Here is a 13,119-nt window from a genome sequence, read left to right as displayed (position 1 = left end):
GGAAGCCGGCGTCCTCACCTGCGGGCGCGGCGAACCGGCACCTCCCCTTGGCAGCGCACAGGTGCTAAGAAAGGAGTTTTTAAAATCATTTAGGGCATGAGGAAGTATTCAAGCCGACATACTCCTGTTTGGAACAATAGTAAAACCATGTGAATGTGGTGACTGGGTAGGATAAAGGGGGGTTTCCTCCATTTCACATTTTACTGCTGTTCGCACCATTTTATATTACTCCTATTCGGGATAATTTATCTTTAAAGTGTACAAGGAATGTGGCAATGCTGCTGCTTGCATCACTGTGTGCCACAGGGGTGCTCCTAACGTACATACATCCGTCCGTCCATCCATCCGTCCAGATGTGAGGAAGACCGGGGAAGCCGGCGGCAGCCATGGTGGAGGTCAGAGAATGGGATTGAGGGGACTTGCTCGAACCGAACACCAAATCCTGTCGGAGCTGCTGTGAGCATAAACCAACCCCGGAAGTGCACAGTTTCGAACTGACCTGTTTATTCCGGCGTTCTCGCTTCATGCGCAAATGCCGACTTCACCATCGTCAACAAGCTCCGTCCCTAGCCCTGCGCGAGGGCCGCTACGATATCGAAGTTTAAAAAAATTCGGGGGGCACTTTGACTGTCTAAAGTGCGTATAGAGGCGAAAGCGTTTTCCGCACCACTTCGACTGCCTCTGTGGCACTGGTGACGTCACCACCGCATGACGTCCCACATAATTGATGACGAAGTAATGACAAATTACTAATTAGTGGCTAATTACTGATTAATGCCTAATTACTAATTGACTGCTAATTAATGACGCTTAAGCTTCGCCTTTAGGAGTGGAACGCGACAGCGTGTCGTAGCGCTGCCAGGCAGTCCACGGAACCCCACCACCCGTTCGGCGCGATAACTTGCCCTTTGAAAACACCCCTTTTTGAGGAAAGAAAATGGCGCAGTAATTGTCTGTCATCTCGGTGGACACCCGAACCGCACCGTACAGGAAGGGAGGAAGTGGGAGTGAAAGAAGAAAGAGAAAGAGGGGCCGTAATGAAGAAACTGCAAATTCTATTTGAGGAAAGGAAATTAAGCAGTAACTGTCTCGCATATCTCGGTGGACACCCGTCAAAACGCGGACACATCGGCTGTCGACACTGCTGCCGACACGACTGCTAACGACAGTATGTGGCATTAAAGGCTTTCGCCTTAATAATTAGCCAAACAGCGTGTGGCCAGCCTCCGCGAAGTGCTGCAGTAATGAGAGTTGAGAGCAATACTTGAATACGGATGTGTATTTGAAGTAAAAGAAGGTGTGTTTCTGGGGCTTAAGGGGGCAAAAGCACAAGTAATCTCGCCCGCACATGACAAAGACGGGTCCACCATCAAATCTCCAGCGCGCAGAAACGCGTCGGAGCTCAAATCTTTTCTTTGTCTAGTGTGATGTGCCCGCCTATCAGCGGTAAGCCACAGTGCAACCATATGGGTTGCACACTAGTGGTCCTGCTGAAGCATGTACGAACGAGCCAACGAAATGTATTTATTGAAGCTCTCCCTGTTGGGGATGACTGAGGACCCGCTCACCAATTGCTGGAGTAAGAGGTCGGTCAGGTCTGGCACGTCTGAGTTTCACTCCGGTCCGGTGTTAAAACCCTGCTATTTTCGTTTGTTTGTTTTTTTCAGGACTTACCTTGCCGCCGTTTCTAACTGAGACATGCGCTTTTCTTCTGCTGTCCGCCTCACAATCTGGCGAGATTTCTTGCACGCTTTCCTGTAGTGTGCGGACTGTATGTCACTGCTCATTGCTCATTCTGTTGAGGTATCGCAGCTACAATACCGCAGTTTGTTACGCTTGAGCGTAGCATATTGAGCAGCCACTTCTGTTGAAGTTTTGGCAATAACTGCCCCCTTCCTCCTCTTTTCTTTACGGGCTAAACAATTTTGTCTTACACAGCTAGAACGGCGTAACACTGACAGCGCACGTGCTTTCTTCAGTGCGCATACTATGCCTGTTTAGTCACAAAGATAGTGCACATACCAGCCACACACCGACCACAACAAATAATCAATAAGCTTTTATTTTGCTTACCCCGGAAACACCGCGATGCCAATGGTCTGATGGCAGGAGAAAAACGCATACCAAACTAAAAGATCAATTTTAAGTAGACAAAGTTAATGCGTTGGAACACAACCTAAGAACCTATGATTTGCATCAAGGGTAGCAAATAGCGAAAACAAAGCTGAACAGCAGAGCCTTATGTATGGTGATACAGAACGATGTCAATGAGGCAAAGGGAACAACCACAACGCTTCTAACACATGGACATAAGGATATTAGAAATAAATACAATTTGCACAACAGGTAATTCCCTGTAATCAGGGAGACAACACACACAAGCGAATTAAGAATCTATCAGTAAATATTCGCTTACCCAGGAATAACCGCAGGGATTGAGTACAAGAACATGAAGGCGTAGCAGTAATAAGATGGCGAATAATGGTAACAACAGGGGTAATAATGTGAACACCCATTAGGGGTCGGAGGATTGCGCTTATCTTCGTCAGACCGAGGGTAAATCTACTGGTCGAAATTCTGGCAGCAGGTCTTGCGCATCCCTCTAGTCCGTACCAAAGTCGTAGCAGTGATCTTGTATGGTGACGTTTCATTCAGTATGGCGGTGGTCAGTGCTCGGTAAATGTGACATTGTTCTTTTTCCAGCAACACTTTAATCACTTCCAATAACTAAATCAATTATCAACATTCGCATCGACACATGCAGTCATGCCTCTTACAGTGCTTTCGAAACAGCGCTAAAGGAAGCGCAGCTTAGTGTGCCTTAAAACAGACAATACTTTCGCAGTACATTGGAACTAGTAACATGTTCTCAATCGCAAGTTCAACGGCCTGTATTGGTTCCGCGGCCTGAATAGATATTCACACAGTGTACTGCATTGTTTCTACACAAGGTGTTAACATAGTTCACGGCAGGAAGACGATACACTTTATATGCAGAAAATCTACAGGGTGCCCGTAGCAAGGAGCCCGCAGAGAATGAGGCCTTTAGGTACCACAAGAGTACACCCGGTTCCTCTTCAACATAGGCTCAAGTGCTCAGATGTGCCAGGAACTATTCCACATATTTAACCGATTCAGAGAGCAGGGCTGGTATTCAAAGCTCGGTTGTCTTACTGAGGCTGGTCTATCTTCTGCGGTCTAGCGGGGTATGGTCAACGCGGCATAAATGCGCTTTTAGTGACCACGAACTCACTCGTCGCTGCCACCATGCCATAGTCGCGATATCTGTACCATTGTGCCTGGATTACAGAACACACAACTGGCCGATCTACGAAACTAATCTCAATACTGCATACCTGTCCGGCTCCTGTCGAAGATCATTTCCAAGCTCTTACTTCAGTTCATCAAATTCTCTTAACAATGCATGCTTCTGATATATAGCACGAAGCTCGTGCACTACGCAGTTTTCTTTCCTTTTTGCACTCTTCTGCGTGCCTTTTACGATGGATATCTTGTGAAGTGGTGAACTGACTAGACAGGTGCTTACTGCAAGTTTGGGCACCGGGGGTACAAAGCGCGAAGTTTACATTTTCAAAAAGGAGCTTTCACGACCTGAAGCGTCAATAGTCAGGTACAGTGTGTGGAGGCGAGAACACAGCTCCCGCCGTTTGACGTCAGCATCTGTTGCTACCAAAGGGCACTGGTCTAAAAGATGACGACACTACTGCAATCACTTCTGGATGGGCATGCCTGTCCAGATAAGCAGCTGAACTTCTGGATGATGTGACGAATAGAACAGTTGGTGTCTCAAACGCCCAAACTCTTGTTTGCCGCACATCCGATAAAGAGTCAATATAAACCAGCGTTAACTCGGTTGTACAGATGCTTAGTTGTTCTTCCAAGTGTCAAGACGCGAAAAGAATAATCTTCATAAAAAAACTCTACCTTCTAGGCGGGCTGATCTCCTACTGGCGGATATAATGTAGCGGTGTTTCGCCTGTAACTAACAAAACTGGTTAGTTCCTATTCTGATTAAGCGTCCGAGCACCCCAGTAGTCCGAAGAAAGACTGCATTTCCACTTATGCCTTTGCAGTGCATTACCGCGCAAAAGCTCGTTATTTCGGAGCCAACCTGGAGTAGAGCTTGGTACTTTGCGATAATTAAAGGAAAGGGCCCTGAGTCACAGACTTCTTTGGTATATAGCTTGTCCACCGCCTTGATGCTGGAGGCAGACAATAGCAAATGACTAAGAGCTGCCTCATCACCTCTGGTTTCTCGTATATCTGCTTTCTTGTGTCTCTTGCCTCACAAGTTCTTAATGTTATTAACACGATTCACGAGCCAGAGCGGTCACAACAAGAAGGAGGTGTGGATCGCTGCCTCCCCATTCGACATTAATCCTCAACAATTTTTTGCTTTTTCTTTCGCTATTTGTGTGGCAGTCTGGAAGAGCTGAAACACCAGATCCGGTCTTTAATCTCTTGCCTTCACCTGTGCCCGACACTTTCGCGCGTAACGCGGCAGGCCACGCAAAGCCCCTGTTACAAAAAAAACTGACTATATTATGCTAATGCGAGAGTGTTATTCAGGAAAGCATGAACCTACTTGAAGATATTCTCAACCAAATCTATTTGCATGACTAAGCAGCATTTATATCGCTTTGTTTAAAACTAACAACACATTTAATCTAATTAGTACAGCAGTTTGTTACTCAGTTGCTTCGTTTTCGAACGCCTTACTTTGCACGTTATGCACATATAGCCTTCGTTAGTACCACGTATCGGTTTCCTCAGCTTTTTTTTGCCTTCTGTAATGCCCTTATTTGTATACTCAATCATTCAAAAAAGTACTTGCCAGCGCTGCATGTTTTAACAACAAAAAGGAACAACAGTTCCGATCGGCCATAAAGTTAAGTGGGCCAAGCGCATGAGAAATATACCGGAGTACAAAAAAAAAGTTTAGAATGTATTGCTAATAACACTAAACGTTTATTTTTTGCTTAGACTTTAGCCAGTATATTATGGACTAACACCGAACAGTTTTGTGAAACAATTCGCCAAAATCATACAAAATATTGTCGTTACATTACGTCCGTAATGTTCTTATCCCTGAGCAGGAAGTCCCGAATGCTCTTAACCCGGCATTCAGCTCCGTATTCACCACACCTTAGAACCCGGAAATTAACGACCTTGCATTTCTTCCACCGATTACTTATCAATGCCTGAAATAACATTTTACTCAAACAATGTTGCCAAACTACTTGATGCATTAAAGGTAAGTTCATTAGCTGGGATAGATGGAATTAATTATAAGATATTGAAAACTACTAATCATACGACTAGTGTCATTTTGTCGCATATTTTTCAGCGTTCATTGTCATCTCATGTCCTTCCACAAGACCAGAAGGCGGGCAAGGTCATTCCAGTCGCCCGAAAAATGGTAATCCGTTTTCTCCTAAGAACTACCGACCGATATCGCTCGCAAGCGCCTGTGGAAGACGTAATTTCTTCCCACATAGTGACAACTATTCTGGCTGCAAACCTTTTCATTTTAACCCGCACGGTTTTCGTAAGGGGCTGCCATGTGACACTCAACTAGCCTTCTTTAAAAACGATATAAGCCCCAGTCTTCGATAAAGCGTCCTATACAGTGCCTCAAAAACGTCTACTTCTAAAGCTTTCATACATGTCCCTCAACCTACTTGTTCTAGATTGGACGCGTGACTTTTTAACCAACCGTCAAAAATTCGTTTTCGCTAACGATTCCCCCTCCCCTTTACCTCGCGTTATCTCATGCACGCACAAAGCACAGTTTTCGATCCCGTTCTATTCTTTGCTTATACCAGCGATCTTCCCACTAACGTATCTTCCAATATCCTCTTAACTGCAAATGACTGCGCGGTTTGCCACTCTGTTAACAACGTTACCGCTATTCTCGCTCCTCAGCCTGACCTACATCACATCGATACCTGGTGCAGAAAACGGCTGACGTTTTTAAAATCTAGGAAATAAACTTTTGTCTTCATTCACCATAGGCAGTCTTACCCTATCCATAAATACACCTTCTTCAACTCTGAAATCAGCTCCGTAGCCATTTAAACGTACTTGGAAATTAAATTATCGGCTGAGCTTTCACACACCACTCCCATAAACAAACTTACGAGATAGGCCAACCATGCACTCTGCTATTTACGCCGCAACCTTTGGTTAGCCTATCCTTCGGTAAAATTACTAACGTATATTCTGTACCTTTGTTCAAGCCAAATTCGAGTTTTCATGTGCAGTCTTAGATCCCTACCAAGATAATCATATCAACTTATTAGAATCAGTTGAAAACCGTGCGGCACGTTTTATTTTTCCCGATTACCAATGTATACCCAGTGCTACTAAGCTTAAAACACTAACCTCCCCCAACCATGTATATCGAAACAAAGTCACCCGCCTCTCCCTCTTCCACAAATCATACCAGGAATACCCTTGCAGCCCTGTTATTTTACGAGCACTTTGCCCCTCCTGCCGCCTCAACCATGTTAAGACAGCGCATCCTCCTTCAGCCCTTACGTCGTCTCATCTTTCCTCGCATTTTGTACGAACATCCAAGGACTGGAATGGCCTTCCCGCCACTGCTGTCATCAGTGGTAACCATGACCACTTCAAGTTCTTCATTTCATTACTCGTTTACAGTTATAAAACGCCCACACCTTAGGTAAAACCCCTTTACAGGGGCATCTTAGGCAGTGAAAAAAAAATTAATTACAGTTGCGAAGAGCATTTTGTGACATATTTACACGCGGCAAGTATCCCATTTTTCCTCACCTCCGTTTCAGCTCTCTGACCGCAGCGTCAGAACACTACCGAAAGAATCGCTAAGGACAGGCTCTTTGATACGGCAAAAGGATTTTCTCTGCTAATGCAATATCTTCATTAGGCTTGAGATCAATCCGCCGGAAGCACAGAGCGGGAAGTCAACGCTCGTCTCTCACGCGCCACTACCGACCTGAGGGAAAGCTCCTGTGCGGCCCAGCTCTCGCGGTTGGACTGATTCTGCCGCATGTTTGAACCTGAGGAGCCTAGGGACAACATTATTTCTTGCGACCGAAGTTTCCAGGAGCTGAAACGCGAGGCTATGCTGGACCAGGCTGGAAGAGAAAGGGAAACAAATTCAGTGTCGATTTTCGCCCGAATTCTACATTAACATAAACTTTGTAGATCTCACCTAGGTTTTCATTTTCTCTCGCTTTTTTCCTCGCTTTCCTTTTTTTTTGCGAAGGTAGACTAAGCTTTATCTTTTTTCTTGTATTTGTGAATATGGCTGTGTTCACTGCATTCGTTCAGCTGGCAAGCCTCATTCACCGGAGCGCCTGCTCCGGTGAAGCGGTGGTCCCGGGTTCGAACCCCGAACCAGGACGAATTTTTCTTTAACTGCACTGCGTCTGAGAAAGCTGTGTAGCTTTCCTTCGTAGCCGTATGACTGCGCTCGGGTGGATGTCAATGAGTAATCGCTCCCTTATTACAACTCTACTCCACCTTGAGGGATTCTCTTAAACATTTGACCAACACTTCGAGTTACTGATCAATTCGCTCTCACCCTACCGTAAGCTGGCCGTCCCGGTTAGTTCAGTTGGTAGATCGAATGCTCCGGCGAAGCGGTGGTCCCGGGTTCGAACCCAGGGCCAGGACGAATATTTCTTTAACTAGGAAGTTTCTTAGAAAGCTCTTTAGCTTTCCTTTGTAGCCATATGGCTGCACTCGAGTGGATGTCAATGAGCACTTACTCCCTTATTACAAATCTGCTCCAACTTGGGGAATTCCCCCAAACATTTGACCAAAGCCACATAGCAGTGTCAATTCACACCCGAATGAGGCAAAAAACTGAAGAAAATGCACATTAAAGTCGATTCCCCGGCTTCTCTCACTTCCGCACCCCTCTTTCCTATCTAATGTAGGGTGCGTACTACGTAGCTACTCACTACTCTTTTAATTCGGGTACCCGATCTCAATCGCGTTACAGCTCAAGGGAACAGCAATCGGCCCAAGCTCGTAAAGTACAAATGACTTCCTCGGCCTACGCCGCTGCTACGTTTTAAGACAACGAGACTTTATCGACAGCGGCACCTTAAAGCCACTAGCCTGTGGCAATAATCGTACACAAAACGTGTATACAAACAGGAGTCGGATTACACAGCACAGACAAGTGGCGCACGGGCAGCGGTGAACGCGGGAGGGTCCGTGGCGCTGAATCAGGACTGTCCTAAAGCAGGGCGCACAAGACCGCAGCGTCCTGCATCATGTTCTGCAGCGGCACCTGCGTGTCCATCGGCAGAAGCTCGACGGTGAGCTGCCTCTCGGAGCGCGCTTGCTCGCAGCGGTGGCAGTTGCACGCCAGAGGTCCCGGAGCGCCACCGCCGCCATCGCGGGACGAAGAGGCCACCTTGATGTCATCATCGTCGTCGTCCTCGTAGGCCGAGACAATGGCTCCTGGACTGTCGTCCACAGCCGGGCCACGGCCGCCTTGTCTGTGGGCTGTGCTCGCCTCCGCCTTGGCCAGACGCTGCTGCTGCTGCTGAAGATGCTGGTGGTACTGCAGCTGCTGTTGATGCTGCAGGTACAACTGCTGCTGCCGCTGCTGCTCTTCCAGCGCGACCAGCAGGTGCGGATTGCACTGCGGGCAGTTCGGGTCGAGCTGCGCCGGCTGCGACTTCTTTTTGCCGAACAACCTAAACTTCTGCGCGAAGAAATGGGCAGAAACATTAAAACGAAAAATTAAATTAAGAACTGCTCGTGCCAAATGGCAAAAAAACTTGCGTTTAAAGGAACCTATATTCGTTCTGACCATTCACGGTTTTCTCAACGCGCTCTTGCCGCCGCGGTGGCTCGGTGGTTATGGTGCTCGGTTGCTGGCCCGAAAGACGCGGGTTCGATCCCGGCCGCGGAGGGTTGAATTTCTTTGGAGGTGAAATTCTAGACGCCAGTGTACTGTACGATGCCAGTGCACGTTCAAGAACCCCAGGTGGTCGAAATTTCCGGAGCCCTCCACTACGGCGTCTCTCATAGCCTTAGTCGCTTTGGGAAGTTAAACCCCATAAACCAACCAATCAACGCGCTCTTATGACAGTTGTTTGTAAGATATTTTTAGGGTGTCAAAATTTGGAATGTTATCCCATGCCCAGTCATACATGGTCTGTTCAGAAAGTAGTAGGACTCATTTTTTTAAACAAAATTTATTTAAGAGAATAGTACAAACGATTACAATTTTTCAAGGTAGCACCCTTCCGCACCTACACGCTGCTGCTAATGAGTTTTACAGTTTTCGTACGCCTCCAGGAACGCCTGGACCGGAATGCTGTTTAGCTCCCTCGTCACGGCCTGTTGAACCACCTCTACCGACCCGTGATGTTTCCCCTCGAGCGTCAATTTTATTCTCGGGAATAGAAAAAAGTCTGGCGGTGCCAAGTCGAGGCTGTAGGGGGGCTGAGGCAGCGTTGCCGCCTTATGCTGGGCAGAAAGTCGGGGTTCTCATTCACATGATGAAGAAGATCTTACCGGTTGGCCTTTTCCTCCTCTGACAACACTCCCGGCACCAACTTCGCGCACGCTTTCCTCATGGATAAGTTTTCTGTCACGATCTCAAAAACTTGGGTTTGAGGAATGCTCAATTCATCAGCAATCATTCTGATACTCATTCGACGATCACTGTTAAGTAAATGTTTCACTCGCTAGACATTTTCATTGGTCTTGCTGGTCGAAAGGCGTCTGGAGCGGTCGTCTTCCTCCACTCTTTCCTTACCTTCTCGGAAAAGCTTGTGCCACTCAAAAAACACCTGATCTACCCATGGAAGCGTCACCGTAGGCCTCCTTAATCATGTTGTGAGTCTTTTTGCCCGTTTTACCAAGATTTACTCAAACTTTGATTGCGTATCGCTGATCCAGTAAACGCTCGACGATTCTGCGCGACGAGACGTTTCGACAGGGGTTCACAGTACAAGCGACCTCCTCTCTTCAACGGCCGAGAGCCGACTGCCGATTTTCCCCAGCATTCCCAATATCCCCCTTCAACTATCCTGCACGCGCAGACCACCTCTCGTCCGCCCGTTCACCCAGGAAAAAACCAGTCCTACTACTTTCAGAACAGACCCTGTATCTTCACCTAATACGTTTAGAGCATTGGAGAATTTTTTCCGTCACACAGAAGCGTCTCAGTAAAGCTACACTATATGCGTCTGTGGAGTGGCATATTACTATTAATCTATTGAACGTGGCAGACTGAATGTAGAATGCATGACGTATATTTTTCTTTGGTTATATGTATGTCAAACGATAGTGTTTCAGTTTGTATAATGTTGTTTAGTATTGCAATTGTTTCATTCTACACCTACAAATAGCTGTTTTTTTTTCGCTTGAATCGTCAGTAGACTTATTTGTATTCATTTTGGGATCCACGACTAGCCTCTGGCTAGGGATCCTTGAGTGTATTTATGTAATTACATGTGTACTTTCAAAACAATAAAGAAAAGAAAGAAAGATTACCTAGCCAGCTTACGAGTAGGTCTCAAGAGTTCTTTTCTTTTTGCTGATTAGGGTATTGAGGCAGGAAAGGTATTGAAAGGTGCGCGCTATAAATAACCAGCCAATATACATGTTAAGGAAGCTAAAAATCACCAAGACTAAGAAAAGCATAGGGGAATGTTCCTACTTTTCTCTGTCTCGTAGCTTCTGGTGTTGATCAATGTGAAATTAATAGTGCAATCACTTTATGGCTGAATGATCACTGATTAGAAAATAAAGAAGAAAAACCAACTACTTGCGATCCCACCAGCAACATGCGGTTGTTCTTTTTCTCCGAGTTTGTAATCAATTATATTACAGCCCAACAGTAATTACCCGGTTAATTTCCCCCTGATGGACATCAGAAGCTTAAGCAAGAGAAAGTAGGAACATTCCCCGATGCTTTCTTTCTGCACATCATAGTGCGGACAAATTTTGCCGACACGTTCTGTGGACACGTTTTGCGGACACATTTTGCCGACACGTTTCGGGGAGACGTTTTGCGGACACGTTTTGCGGACACGTTTTGCGGACACATTTTGCCGACACGTTTAGCGGACACGTTTTGCGGACACGTTTTGCCGACACCTTTTGCCGACACGTTTCGGGGACACGTTTTGCAGACACATTTTGCCGACACGTTTCGGGGACACGTTTTGCGGACACGTTTTGCGGACACATTTTGCGGACACGTTTTGCGGACACGTTTTGCCGACACGTTTTGCGGACACGTTTTGCGGACACATTTTGCCGACACGTTTTGCGGACACGTTTTGCGGACACGTTTTGCCGACACGTTTTGCGGACACGTTTTGCGGACACATTTTGCCGACAAGTTTTGCCGACACGTTTCGGGGACACGTTTTGCAGACACATTTTGCCGACACGTTTCGGGGACACGTTTTGCGGACACGTTTTGCGGACACATTTTGCGGACACGTTTTGCGGACACGTTTTGCCGACACGTTTTGCGGACACGTTTTGCGGACACATTTTGCCGACACGTTTTGCGGACACGTTTTGCGGACACGTTTTGCCGACACGTTTTGCGGACACGTTTTGCGGACACATTTTGCCGACAAGTTTTGCGGACACGTTTTGCGGACACGTTTTGCCGACACGTTTTGCCGGCACGTTTCGGGGACACGTTTTGCGGACACGTTTTGCGGACACATTTTGCCGACACGTTTCGGGGACACGTTTTGTAGACACGTTTTGCGGAGACATTTTGCGGACACGTTTTGCGGACACGTTTTGCGGACACGTTTTGCGGACACGTTTTGCCGACACGTTTTGCGGACACGTTTTGCGGACACATTTTGCCGACACGTCTTGCGGACACGTTTTGCGGACACGTTTTGCGGACACATTTTGCCGACACGTTTTGCGGACACGTTTTGCGGACACGTTTTGCGGATATGACTTTGGCACTGAGCCACCTAAGGCTCTCGCATTAATAAATCAATCAGCCCAGGGACCAAAATTAACATACTTAAGGTAGCCTCTGTGCTCGCGCACTGCTGCATTATATGAATGGCTTCCTTTAACTGCTGACCAGATGGCGGTTTAAAAACTAACCCAGGACCTTTTAAAAATATCGGGAACAATTTCATAGCAAAAACAGCGCTTCAAAGCCCCCATGGTCCAACCGCGGAAGCGGCACGTGCCCTGTGCTTGTTTCAAGCAGCTCGTCTGAAAAAATAGCGCACTTAGTCACGCGCGTATCCTTGGCGATGAATGTAAGCCTTCTCGGCGCTTCGAGGTCTTTCGAAGTTCCGCGAAAACATTAGAACCCGGAGAGCCGGAATCCCTTTGGGAGCGCTCACCTTTGCTTTCTTTTTCTGCATGGAACCGTCTTCGGGCTCGGTGGACAAGGTGTCCATCATGGTGTGCGCGGCAGATCTCCTAAGCAGACGCGGCCGAGCTTTGCCTGCGACAACGAGACAGAAGCAGCAGTGCAATCAGATAGAAGTGGCAGTGCGGCGCCTTTACTCAACGTTGATACAGTAACAGCAGCATTAAAAAAGTGTGAACATATTTTTACGCGACATCCTTTAGTGAGCTGTTTATGAAACAGACGACTGTCGCTGTGAAGTACTGCGCTTGTGGTAATGGAAGCACAGAGTGTTTGGCATGACCATCCAACCATATATTTACACATACCCTCAAGCGCAATGGCATTTTGGGGAGTAGCGGGGAAAAAGACGAATAAAATAGGGATTATGGCGGAACGACACAACAGCAAAGTGTAAACTGGCTTCGAAAACAGAAATTAATTCAACGATTCAGAAACTAGATACGATTGCAGATATGAAAAGGTAGTAACTTAGGAGTACTAAGCAACCAGAAAGTACCAATAAAACCCGCATAAATATGACACGGAAATCTAAGACTATGCCACAAAAGTGGGCAAAATAAGGTGTTATAAACTAAAAAGAAGACATCAACGGGTATCACTAAAAGATGTAACATCAACGCACCCAGCGCGCATCATCTCACGATAGCAGTGTGATGAAAGACAGCCGGAAAGTAAGGAAGACAATGTATATATGCGGGAAGTCTGTTCCAACAATC

General features: G+C 46.7%; 1 protein-coding gene across 2 annotated transcripts in view; it reads right to left on the bottom strand.

Moving 5' to 3' along the window:
* Positions 1 to 6,628: 6,628 nt before the first annotated feature.
* LOC149338956 (uncharacterized) overlaps positions 6,629 to 13,119 on the bottom strand; it is a 166,551-nt gene continuing 160,060 nt past the window's right edge. For both annotated transcript variants that reach the window (XM_089547832.1, XM_089547833.1), the window contains exons 2-3: positions 12,372 to 12,475; positions 6,629 to 8,725 (exon numbers count right to left, since the gene is read on the bottom strand). In XM_089547832.1, the coding sequence (XP_089403958.1) occupies positions 8,252 to 8,725; positions 12,372 to 12,431 (534 nt within the window). In that variant the 5' untranslated portion in view covers positions 12,432 to 12,475 and the 3' untranslated portion in view covers positions 6,629 to 8,251. The remainder of the gene's footprint in view (positions 8,726 to 12,371; positions 12,476 to 13,119) is intronic.

The sequence above is a fragment of the Amblyomma mixtum genome, chromosome 6 (assembly GCF_055824585.1).
Source record: "Amblyomma mixtum isolate Tamu chromosome 6, ASM5582458v1, whole genome shotgun sequence".
Classification (NCBI taxonomy): Eukaryota; Metazoa; Arthropoda; class Arachnida; order Ixodida; family Ixodidae; genus Amblyomma; species Amblyomma mixtum.
The sequence above is the reverse complement of the archived record's forward strand: the minus strand, read 5'-3'. Positions and strand labels throughout refer to the sequence as shown.